We start from the raw sequence: 13458 nt of genomic DNA, 5'->3' as shown, positions 1-13458 counted from the left end.
GCCCCATCCAAAGGCCTGCAACTGTAAATGGAAAGATACTTCACTGTTGCAGTCCAGATTTCTGGACAAATTACACCTAATGCCCATAATTACTTCCTTCACCTAAATTACTCTCTCAAGGATGTCCCGTAATCATATCATAATTGGAAAATGTCATGGTTTTATTGGTTTTTCATGCACTTGCAACTATATAACTACCGTACTTGTGAGATTTTAGATATATTCTTGTGGTATAATCACAAAAAGAGTGGTGCTGTATGTACAGTTCCAGTTGATGTTTTGGAAGCATGTTGTTTAACATTTAGTATGGTCACTCCTTCATTGGTAAATACATTGTTAAAGTGAACAGCCAGTGAGCCATAATTCATGACTGCCTAATTGCTTGCAAAATGTGCTAGTTTAGTTACTGTAGCTACATACTATTAACATTCCTTCCCTTTATTAATGCTACACCTATCCCCTCCCTTTGATGCTGCTAATCCTGCATAATGCACGGGCATAATATGACTTTGAAACCCCCCGCCTACCTCCTACGCATTTCACAAGTAGTACTAATCCCATATCTGCATTTCCCATAAATATGCTAAATTCCTATTGATATGCAAATTATTTTGTCAAGGCGCTCTTCCCCCTCCAACCGAGCTTAAATATACGCTCCCAGCCTGGGGTGTTTCATTCAGACGCTGTCTTCCCGACAAACCTGTTCTTCACCTGAGGACGGCTGCTTGCGTTGTGGCCGAAACGTCGTGAGAATTTTTTTATTATGTTTATTTTTATTATTTTATTATTTCCCTTCTACGTGACTTTACCAAAAGAACCAAGAAAATGTGCTATTGCTGCTAGAGGATTGTTGCTCTTCATAGCCATCCGTAAACATCTCATGACCAAGCCAAATGCTTTCTCAAGGTAATCGAGGATTGTGGGGCACAACTAAATTTTCTTGAGTTTGTATTTGTATGCAGTATTTTAGCTTAGCTGCCAGTGTTGCTCATATCATATGTGTTACTGTGGATGGTTGTGGTGACTGGTGGGATGGAATGTCTCCCAGATATCGTCTGTAGGTTGGTATGACTGAGGTCTTCCGATTGCTTGCCTCATCTGCATCCAGCCTCATCGTCTCTTATTTGTGAGACCCAACGGTAAAACAAACGCGTCTGAAACACATTTGACGCTTTCTCTTACTGTTTTGCCATTTTTTGCGGTAGTCATACATTTTTGTTACCAGTGTAGTTTTGCTTTTAAATCCAGTTCAGCTGTGTTGAGAAATGTATATTTATGAAACCCATCTATTTTATAAGAATTATTTTCAAATAATATTAATAACTCGTAATTATATCTTACTGTTGGGACTTAGCGCACGGAAAATATCTCTATAAAATGACTCAAAAATGAAGTGTGGGCACTGATATAATCATAAATCTGCTTGGAGTTTTGATATAAAAAAACAAATGTCAAATGCACATTCTGGTGTGTATGCCTCGAAAAGATGTAAATGCAAGCCATTGAGATCTGTATTACTGTGTGTGCAGTGAGATGCCTTCTCAGTGCCATGCATTGTGCCACGCTCCTTTGTGTCACACACACACAAGACAGGCCAGGGGGTGGTGCCGAAGATGGTGTTTCAGGAGAAATATGCTGAGGCCACCCCTAAACGGAGTGGTGCCCCCTTGCGTGCCCCCTGTTATTCAACCCTCTCCCCACTCGGCCCTTCCCCCATCGGTACAGTGCCTGGAGTCCTTGTCTTAAACTGTACCATATGTGAGCAACAACCATCGCTGCACAGGGCATCTTCTAGCCGAGGCAGTACCCCCCAGGACAACCGGATGAACCTAACGCACACCCAAGCCTCCGCGGGCATCGTTCATTCCAAATTGCTATGGAGGGGAATAGTAAAACTTCACGAACCCCCTGTCTGAAGCCCTCTCGTGGCGTGCAGGCCTCGACATTGGAATGTGACTCCTGGACATATTGCCCTAAGCAAGAAGAGTGAACAAAAATCGACATTTCTATTTTGCTGTGGAGAAACACAAAATGTAACGCGTTAAAAACCGCGGTGCCAAATAAATGTTGGGGTGATCCAGTGATTGTATTATTCGCAGCTCTGTGCGTGCGGTTGCGTTGTTGGTTGGATGCAAGTGGTGCTGTTTGTGCGGACGATGGCTAGTTGAAAAAGAACTTTGCAGTTCTGGGGATGTTTTATGCCGACCGTGGGCAACCGTACCACGGGCGTCGAGGGATTTTGTGTTTCTGGCCCCCAGATTGGGGCGCGATTTATTTGTTCGCGCCGTGAGGACGAATCGCCGCCGCACATCCAGTGGCTACGTGCATGCTCCTTTCGCCGCGGTACGATGGCGAATTTTGGTGACCTTTCTGAGTTGGTGCCTTTAGTCAAGCCGGCCGCTTGGGTTCAAGCTGTGGCGTCTAGAATGCGTGCGTGCATGTGCATCTGACGGGTGTGAAAGTGTGTGTGTGTGCGCGCACTCCCTGTATGCTCGAGGTGATGTTCATATTGTGGTTGCAAGATGGTCAGTTCGAGGTCTCACCACCGGCAGCAGCTCGTTTTATTTTCTTTGGAAACTTGCTCCGAGTCAGCATTCCTTTGTGAGTCATTTTAAAAATCCCATGAGAAGCAGAGTATATTTTCCATCTGTTACAGACTGTGAAACACAGCCAGACTTTCCGTCCCAAAAATACTTCCATTAAACTCCACTAAAGCTACCTTTAAACATTGCGGGGAGGGTCAGATATGTGAAGGAGGCATATTCTTTGCTAATTTATTTTGTCACATTCTATATACAATGACGCAAATGATAATTTGGGTTATAATATAGTTTTTCATTGAACTAGTGCCGACATCTAAAAGAGACGGCATTGTTTCAAGTAAGCCTGACTACTGATGAGACTCAAAATGTCGAAACCAGTCGAGAGTTTGCTTGTATTGAACCAAAGTTACTGAAATCATGCACCCCAAAAAATGCCGTGTTGCTGATGGGATGTGTACATTTTTTTCTATATTTTACGTTGAGAGACATATGTGAAGGAGACATATTGTCCACTTATGTGTTGTTTATAATCGGTAATCATCATTTTCTACATTGTTAGAACATGGCGTTGTTCGTCCGTGACGTTTATAAATTTCACTCATTGTCAGTGCAGGGTGGGTAGGTATCTCTCCATAATCCACCAAGCGCACCTCCCAAGTCCCTAAATTGCAGGCATGTGCTACCACGCCCGGCTGACATTTGGACGAGGGCCCTGGGCAGAACTGCAGATATTTCTGCTTTGACTGTCAGCAGGGCTTTTACCAAGGTGGGGCATGTGTGTGCATGCTCTAGGATACCACGGGCTCGTGTTATCTGTGGAAAAATGAAAACGAGATTGAGGTTAGAATTTTGGACTGCAAACATCAAGTCCGTGTCATACACATGACTGCACCTGCTTCTATATGTATCTAGTCGGCGTAACAGTTGACATATATGCATTCCCCACAACTACTTAAAATTGTAATTGATTAATAATTGCATGTGCTTATTTTTGCGTGTGTTTTTTACTTAAACGAGAATGCATATGTGAGCATACTTATTACATTTATGGCATCATATTTATCTTACATTGCTCATAATACGATTGCTATGCGTTAGGCGTGCCATTTAAATTGTATTATAGTCATTGCTCTAAACCCAGAGGCAGTGGCGGCCCGTGGAATTGCTACATTCCTTCAAAAACGCACATATTTTTTAGTGAAAGTAACCTTGTAACACTGAAGGATATGTAGTTACCATTCCATGTCAATCATATCAACTGATCAAGCGTTTGTTCTTTTTTTATCCAAACATAGGTGTGGATTTTTTAGCGTTCTGGTGATCATACAGTTATCTTTTCCACAACCACAGCAAAGGAAAACGTAGGGAAGTTTGATGAAACCCAACATTTTAACATCCTTCATAAGATACAATAATGTGTGTTATAAAGCACAACATAAGGCACTGAGAGTGTGCTTATAATGCATGGACTAGGAAAGTGTAATGTTTAGAGTATTTGGCTGCTATACATTTCCACATGATAAGCCACTTTATTGAGATATTATTTGTGGCCAGGTCACTTCTGAAAAAGAGCTAAATAGCCTAATGGGCCTTACCTGGTAACATGAAAATAGTCTAATAGTGTTTAGTTTAATATAATATCCTGGAGATGGTGGGTAATTACACTCATTCCTTTAAAAAAAATTCCATTAAATAAATAATTTATTCACATATAACACCTCAAATAAATCTCTCTGAATGGAGTTGCAGTTAAAGCAATAGACTCACAATCAAAAGGTTGCAAGATTAAATCCCGATCTTGGGTTGATATGGGGGATCATCCTTACAGAGTCCATGGTATAAGTACTGTATCACGTCAATGGAAGTCGGCAGCGCTTGTCCTATGGAGAGACTGTCCCCACCAATGGGTTGTGGAATTTGTACTGCTGGGTCAGATCCACCAGTGAAGGATAGCAATGGGGGCTTCATTGTTGGGCCACCAAAACCAGTACTGCCCCATTAACCCAATCGAGCACAAAGACAACTTGATTTTACACCTAAAATGCTCAAGGACATATATTTCGAATACGTCTGCGTTGCAGAGGCCTCTACAAGGGATGATACTAATGCATTCAACATGGAGAGTCTTGCACATGAGAACTACTCTCCCTTATGGTGGTTCACTCGTGATGAATGGCTTGGCAGAGCCAACAGGAAAGATTTCATGCCAAGCATTTGTTCAGCCCATTAGATTTTAGCCACAAAATGTGGGCTAATTTAAACATAATAAATTATGGCTTGCTTTTTTAATACTGGTGATGCGCACATTACTTTTCCACGTTATGGTATATATGCCAGTAAACATAAAAAAAATAATTGTAATTGCAATTGGAAGTAAATTGCAAATTTGTTTGCGATTAAATCGTGTAAAAATGTCCATTGTAGTAATTTAACCGCATAGCATCTGGATTTCAATGTGACATGCCTCTGTTCTGTGGGTTGAACTTTGATGCAACTTCTGAGGGAAAGTATTGCTAGGGTTTTGTCTGGTATTGTTCGAGATGACTTAAAATATGACAACAACCAGACTAATCTTAATAACCCCTTACTCTGCTTCCAAATCAAAGCACGCATGTGCACATTTGGGCATCTCAGAATTAATTTGTCTATTTATATACAATTTACATTCTTTACCATTACAATGAAAATGTTCCAAGTGTCAACATTGTAGTCATCCATAACAGTGGTAGTCCTATGGACAGACTCACCCCCATCATATGAATGTCCACCATTGGCTCGGGACTGTAAGCGGGAGATCAACACCACCACAATGCTCGTATCAGCAAATCAATCACTGACTTTTGGGTGGCAACATGGGCCTACGGCTAACATGCATTGCACATTATTTGCAGTGCATACACATGTTGAGTACGTATCAAACACGTGTATTACACTATAGATGTTCATACGCGTATGCACAGTCAGGTAAAAGGGTGTCTCCATGCTCAAGCGAGGACCAGGGGTATTGCTTGTCTCCATAAATGGCCATGAGTGGTGGAAATTCCACATTTCCATCGTGGGAGCCTTATGACAACCAATGTCGACTTCTGACAATGTAATACTCTTTTGTTTAACCTCAGAAGGATGATTTCTGAATGCTATATATTTTTTTATTTACAACATTCCTTTAAAAAAAACAGTTTTTGCTCCCATCGACTAGTAGACAAATCCCTGATTTGTGGACGTTTTAATGATCTACGTGGCAAGTCAAATATCCCACATTCTACACGTTAACCGTGATGGAGTTTCAGAGGTCCGCCACACTTTGATGGAGGTCCACAGCATGTGGCTCCCACATGAACAGCAGCACAGGGTTAACTCCATTTCCCACAGCCACACGAGTGCCCTCTCTTGCTTGACTGTCTTACAATGGCCAGGGAAACATGTGGTTTTGGGTGGAATCTGCCATTTGTCCCAGACGCTGAATAACCAGTGTTTCGTGGGTGTTGCGCTGTGTTTGGGGAAATGTAGTCTTACCACAAGAACTGGGCACATGCGAAAGCAGGCATGTCGTGAAAATATATCAGACATCTGTTAAAGGTTTAGCTGAGACTTGTGGTATTTCCTCTTGTGTCTCTCTTAAAGGCACATATTGAGCAGAAGCCTTATAGCGGTGGAAATACTATCATGAACATTTAGAAATATAAACTTTATCTTTTGTGTTATGAATGTTGCTTGCCCTCGACAGTATGCATACGAGTATCATACACGCTGGATACGTATTTTATTTCGAGCTGCTTATAAAATTACTTATATATCTCATTGTTTGGATATAGTATGTGAGAACTGAAGGGACGCATAAACCAGCTGTACAAACAAGGAGAGGCGAGCCATCTGCAAACATTTCGATGAACACTGTGCATGTATACGTGCTAGGCCAACCCCATCTTCCTCAAGGGAAAATCATATTCTCCGTTGTGGACTGCAGAAAAGCCACAATTGAAACTTTAAATATGTCGATGTTGTTTAAAAGCTAAAACGCATAATTACTCCACCTCCACCAGCGCTATACAAACTTCATGCTTTTAATATGGCTTAAGTAAATCAGAATTTACTTGGAAGATCAGATTCTTGTTGCTGCTATCTTCAGGAACATTACTACCTATATCTACGTTGTTACAAGTTAGCGGTGCATTCGAAGGGTGTACCGCGGTTGGTGTTGCATAGGTCAGAATATGTCGCGGGCATTGCGTCGAAACTCATCCCGTACCTGTGCTCGGCAGGGAGCATTGGGGCCCCGTGGTTGATCATCAAAAAAGAGCTCTCTGCGTTCTCGACGCTAGAGGTACACCCCCCCGCCCCCTACTGCGCACGCTTCGTGCACTCTCTCAGACGAGGCAGCATGAATCAATTTTCTTTAAAAAGAATTCTCCGGGCCGGGTGGTGGGTGGGTGGGTGGGGAGGGGAACTCTGCTCTTGGTGGAGGGGAGGGGAAATAACGGGTGGGGAAGGCGGGACGGAAGGGAGCAGAGGGCCCAGGAGCGAGTGGCCGGTGGATGGCTCGAGTTTCAGCCTCGCAGGGGGGGTGGGATGGTCAAATGCCATTTACTCACCGCCCATATAGACGGACGGCCCCATCGTTTAGCCACATAAAGGCTGTACCTGGCCCTTAGGAGGCGGTAGTTGAGTTTCTGCTGGGGCCTGGTACTTGGGGGAGACGAAAAGAAACGGTTTTGCTCGCTGCATGTCCGGAGTGTAAAACAAGGATTTCACCAGTTAGACACAAAGTCTACATGTCTAATATTTAGACATGTTCAGCTTTGTGCACTCAAGGACTCTCTTGCTGCTTGTGGCAACGCAGGCGATAATAACGGTGGTCAGAAGTCAAGATGATTATGGTAAGGATCATGTTTTTGTGTGCGTGTGTGTGTCTGTGTTGCATGTTGTCACACCCGACGTTGGGGATTGTTGTAAAATGCTTTGAACGCTTCTGGGCGTTGGGGCACTATGCCTGCGGTTCGTGCGAACGAATGTAGCACTCTTGTTTGTATTGTAAGGATGTTCTGGTGTCACGTATGGGTAACGTGCTTCTGCAGGAAAGCAGCTGAAAAACAGACCCGACAGCTTCATTGCAAACAGTACGAGTGATGCATTTGCATCAAACTTTTAAAGAGGTGGGGGTGGAATGCGTAAGCATATCTTGCTCGAGAATCGACAAGTGCAAAAAAAACCCCCAGTTATTTTCTGCGCCACTGGCCTGGGAATGCATTCTACTTACGCGTCGACCGTTTGCGGAAAGAAAAATGCACTGGAATGTGAGATGGGCAGCTCCCTCCGACCGCTGAGTTCAGTCGGAGGGAGTTGTGGATGCGTGCCCCTTTCCTCGCTCGCTCCCTCCCTCTCCACAGCGGGTCTGCGTGGGCACGCCTCCACTTCCCCCCCCCCGCCGTCCCCTAGCAGGAATGCCCCCAGTGATTAAGAATCTGTCACAAGGCTCTGGCAGGCAACGCTGTGCATCCGCTATACAAAGGGCGATAGAGATACACAACTAGCAGCCAGCCAGCTTCTTCACGTCCGTAATTAAGAGTGCCATGCCTGATGAAGGCATGGCTGTGCGTGTGTTTGTTCTTTTGGTTGGGTTTCTGCAAATTGTAGTTCCTGTGCGTACATGGGGTGCAGACTGTAGCCCAAAGTGGCTTGCTTTCAAGATTTAGATAATATGTTTCAGAAAACATGTGTTGGCCTCATGGACAAAAAGCAATTTCCATGTGGGATAATATCTGCGAACTGTTCACATAATTCTTTGTAGACGTATATTTTGGTCTTCAAGAAAAGTGGTGTGGTCACATTCTTTAATGTCCCAACAAGTTTAGTTTCCATGCCTCCTCTGCCAGTATACTTTTGTTTGCAGGAACTCTCCGCAGTTTTAGCAGCTTTTGATCTTGTTCATTGAAGGCCTGTTTTAGAGTTGTGGCACGTTGTAGTCTGGAGTTCCGAACAACTTTTGAATACAGCTTTCAGTGGAATTATTTTTGGCACAATATAAAACAGTATGTTTTGCATATGTTTAGTATGAATAATTATTTTTCATCATTAAATAAGTGTATGTGTTAGAGTTTTCACTGTTTTATACTGCAAACAGTTATGCATCTTTTAAACCCATGCACAAAGGGAACCTGGAACAACTCACGGACAGAAAGGCAAATATTAATTTAAAATAAAACGTTTGTGTTTTCCCTTCGTGAGCCGTCTGCCCAACGCATTTAATGGTAACACTTTATTGGTAATACTGGTGCTTAAAATACTGACATCTTGCCAAGCACACATTGCTGGAGGGATGTTGGTCATCTTGGCACCTTGCTGTGACCTGTGGCAGCGTCAGATCTCTTGGGATTTGCAAGTGCTTGGCACGCTACCTCTTGGAATGTCTTGTCATGTTTTGTTGGCTTGGTGACTACGAGCAAGTTAGAGACTCGAGCAAAAAGCAAGCGTACCGCTCTCTAAACTGGAAAAGCTTAGCTGCCCCGGTTTTCAGAGGATGTCTGCAAGGAGGAATTTATCCTGCAACAAAACATCTTTCGTTAACTATCTTTGTAGAGGCTCAATACAGCATGGGTTGGCAGGGATCATCTGACATTTTTACCGAGGCCAGACGGGGTTCCAGTGGGCCCTTTTATAGAGGGCCGTGCCCTCTTTAATGCAACAACATCTGTGTTTTTTATGCAAGGGGAGAACACTCAATGTTAACAGCCGTCTGTAAAACAGAAACACAGCGTGTTTTCTGAGGCGATTCAGAAGGAATGTCTGAAATGGTTTCAACACCTGCGAGGAAATGAATGACTTGCCTCGTTTCTCAAATAATGCGTTTGCAATGTGTCTCATGCCAGAACCTGGCATCATTATACCATGCGCACTTACAGTGTATCATAAGTAAACTCTTCTGCAGATTTCACCTTCATACTACAACATTTTGTAGATGTATGGAAATTGTGTCTTGCAGGGCTGGTTGAGTGTTTAGAGCCAAAATAACATGTTCATATCCTCCGCTATATTTAATCGAATAGCCAATATATGGTAAAAATCATATAAGTGAAATACTAATTTAGTATCAGTGATTTTATGACGCAATACTAAAACCCAGTGGAAATTTATTTACCTTTATGATTACAAGTTGAGTTTGCATGTACCTCATGATTAAAATATCTTAAATTAAAATAATTACGTATTTAAATTAAAAACTTGACACTTCTTTAACTAAATGTTCTTTTTTGCATATGGATATGCGATCAAACACATTCCGCTGTTAATAGAAAGCAAAATCTTAATGGTTTGCATATTAAATTATAGTAAGACGTTATAATGCTGCACAGTACATATTGTGCAATGTACTATATGCACACCGTTTAAATTACTCTTCCACGGGAAATTCATTGTGTGCATTTCATGTATTGTTTTGTGATAATAAGGTGTTAGCTTTCTGTATGTCGCATAATTGTAAAAAGCACTTCAATCCACTGCTTGATGAAGACATCCCCATGCCCTGTCCGTCACGAGAGTCGTTTCACCATATTTCACCACGTTGGTCAGTGCAGGCTGCTGAAAGGCGCGATCCAGGACCGGTTCTGACATTTATTGCCGCCACTGATGTTGGCCGTGACCAGGAATCGAACTCGGGTTGCTGAGTACATAGCGCAGCATGCTAACCACTGTGCCACCGCTGCATTATAGCATATTTGACATCATTTAGCAAGTGGATTTCAAGTTTTGCAGTTGTTTCCCTTGCATTTTTAACAATTTATTTTGGACCCAGGTCTCCCTTGGAAAAGTGACTCTGCGTATCATCTGGCCCCCAACATAAAGAATAATGTTTTTAACAAGTTTAATCCCATTTTACAGTGGAACTATTTATATTATATTGTGTAGTATTTCTAATTTAGACATGCCCTCTCATATGCTTCTTTATATGGAAAGGTGACAGGTCAAAATAAAACTGTAATAGCTCTCTGAGGCAGGATATTGAATGATAGAGTGCTTTTTATCACAATTGCTGTCGAACCGTTATGTTTTTATTGTTTCATCATTCCCCCTCGCATTCTGCCATTTCAGATGAAGACGTAGGAAGCTGTACACAGGATGGACAAAAGTATAGTGACAAGGACGTCTGGAAGCCTGAGCCGTGTCGTATCTGCGTCTGCGACAATGGGAACATCCTCTGCGATGACATCATCTGCGAGCCGCTGAAGAACTGCCCCAACCCAGAGATCCCCTTCGGGGAGTGCTGCCCCGCCTGCCCGACGTCCGAGTCCAACGGCAACGGCAGTAAGAGGCCCTCCTGCATCACGCTTTCGAAACAAACCCACGCTGATCCAGCAACTGCCACAGTTTTTCGGGCAGCCACTGCCCATACTAAATTCCATCATCAAAAAGTTACGGTGCAAAACTAAGATGCCATCTTCTCAGAGTAACCACAACATAGTGCCTTGATCAGGGCTGTGAGATTGGGAGATTTTGTGCACAATTGGCTGGGTTTTTTTTAAGGCGTTGTGAGATATGATTAAGAATACCAATTCTTCGAAATATGTGCTCTTTTTTAACTCCACTCTGGTAAATGGGGCACTACTGAGCTCTGCTGTCCAGAGGTTTTAATACTGTTTACCGAAAAACATGGAGACTGATCATTCCATCATTATTGCTATCAACCACATCCAATCACATTTGCAAAATCGAGTGAGGTATTCTAATCACTGTACACTAATATTTTCACACGAGTGAAACATTACGTATCGTCATTTCTTTCAGCAAATATGTTCAGTCATTGCTGTATTGTGTTGTGTTACTTTCTATGCGTGTTAGTATGTCACATGCTTAGGGGTTTTTGTTGTTTTTTGTACCTGTAACTATTAAATTGACACACGTGTGCAAACTTAATGTTGTGCATGAGTTACAAGCTGTTAGGATGCATGCCTACAACTCAAACTGTTAGAGCTTTGCATGGCCGCTTGCAATGGCTTCATGCCAATCATGACATGATTTTATCTTCGGTCGCCCAAGAACGTTGCGAGATTAGGAATGGCTTCAATACTTATTATTTTTCAAAAGCATTGTTATTTTCACCACAGGTTAGTCTTTTTAATTGTATGTGCAATGAGCGGGTATAAACTCGAGTTCAATAGGAGAGCGGAAGCAATGTTTAAATGCACCACTGGGTGCTGCTGGGCTGCAGCCAGACCTCTTCTCCCAGAAGGCCGCATGGATTTCTTGGCTGGAAAACCCTGAGGCGGAACCCACTGCATACCTGACGTGGAGCCACGCCACATCCCTGTTACCATTTACAGAACACATTCAAGCAGACAGCGTGAATGACGTTGCTGCTGAGCCAAACACGCATTTGCATTTTATGATAATTCGTGTTCAATATCTTTTAACACGAATACAGATTCCATCTGTGTTGCACAAATACACGCCCAACTCTGCTGAAGTCATATTAATTAACTTGAAAATGTTTATGCTGTTCGTGAAATGTTTGGTCAGAAGCGATTGTGTCACGTGGCTGAGAGTAGTGCAGTCCTGTGATGGAAAGTAAAGGCCACAATCTGATTAAACCTGACTCAGGCTAGATGATGGGCCCATTCTCCAGCTCCGAGTCAACCCAATAGCATTCTCTCCACCGGTCTCAAGTTTGAAGACCTCTGACCCTCCGCTCTATATGGCCATGTTAGATTACTTCCAGTTACAATTTTTGGAATCTCACTTACCTAATACATTCTTCTGTTTATGTCATGTTTATACTATACGTGCATACTTTATATATATTGTACTGCAGTACCGTTGTGTTTTATGCAATGCAGTACATATAACACTATAGCTTAACATTGTATACTGTATAATGTTTGCATATTACCTTCTCCAATGCAAGAGCTTGTGACACACACGTTGGTTAACACAAAGAGCATGCAACAGCACTCGCTTCGTGCTATAGGCCATGCTGGGCAAAGCTATAGGCGCACTCATCCCTGTGCCTCTTAGCATGCGGACCAGTGCTGGAATGTAAAGGGCCCAGCTTTCGTCGTGAAACTGCTGAAAGAAAGCTGCGTATTTTGTAAACCGTGTTAAATACTTAATGTCCTCTCGAGAACCCTTGGCAGCAAATTATGGTTCAGCACATGCGCTCATCACCTCTTCGATGGTCTGTTGTGTTCATGTCAATATAAAAATGCTTTAGAATTTTTTTCTTCCAAAGTGCTGAGGTGTGTTTTATCATCCGTGGTTGTCACTGGGCCCTTCACTCTTTATGCCAGCATCAGAGCAGAACAAACAAGGGGTTGACCCAGTGCCATGTCATCTCAGCGCCCTTTAAATTTCCCACTCTCACAGAGGCTCTGCTTCTTTCTTACAAAAATATTTCCCCAAGGGTGGAATCATGCACCCTAAATCCGTTATCGCTTGAGGTGAAACATCTGCTGTAGCAACGCTGCTGCACACTCGGGTCCTAGTCGTGTTCATTAGGCTCTGATGGCAGCAAGGACAGGAGTGACAGCCTTGTGGCCTCATGCAAGGATAGGAGAAATGTCATCGATTGTCCTTGGCCCAGTTGTCACTCTTGGGGGTAACTGACAGCATGTGATGTTTTTGTTTTGCAGGACGTGTTGGAACCAGGGTAAATATGAATGAATTTTTCACTTACATTGTTATTATATTACTGTATTAGCACATTGTACAACTCGATGGACATCATTGTCTTCATGTGTTACGTATATTTACATTGCATTGTGAAACTCTATTTATAATGTATGCCTATCATGTATTTTCAATGTATTGTATTGTAATAGTGGACATAGAGTGATATGTATAATTTACTACGTGACTAAAATTAAGATTATCATTCACTGCACTGCACAGACCACCACGAATGAAATACCGTGCTCGAAAGAATATA

The 13458-nt window shown here is 42.7% G+C and overlaps 1 protein-coding gene across 1 annotated transcript in view; it reads left to right on the top strand.

The window, feature by feature from the left end:
• Positions 1-7045: 7045 nt before the first annotated feature.
• The window catches only part of LOC144940691 (uncharacterized), a 48948-nt gene continuing 42535 nt past the window's right edge, over positions 7046-13458 (top strand). Inside the window, exons 1-3 of the mRNA XM_078867011.1 lie at positions 7046-7420; positions 10629-10841; positions 13163-13179. Of these exons, the coding sequence (XP_078723137.1) occupies positions 7333-7420; positions 10629-10841; positions 13163-13179 (318 nt within the window). The 5' untranslated portion in view covers positions 7046-7332. The remainder of the gene's footprint in view (positions 7421-10628; positions 10842-13162; positions 13180-13458) is intronic.

The sequence above is a fragment of the Lampetra fluviatilis genome, chromosome 2 (genome assembly GCF_964198595.1).
Source record: "Lampetra fluviatilis chromosome 2, kcLamFluv1.1, whole genome shotgun sequence".
NCBI lineage: Eukaryota > Metazoa > Chordata > Hyperoartia > Petromyzontiformes > Petromyzontidae > Lampetra > Lampetra fluviatilis.
Note: the sequence above shows the minus strand (reverse complement) of the source record. Positions and strands in the feature narration are given on the sequence as shown.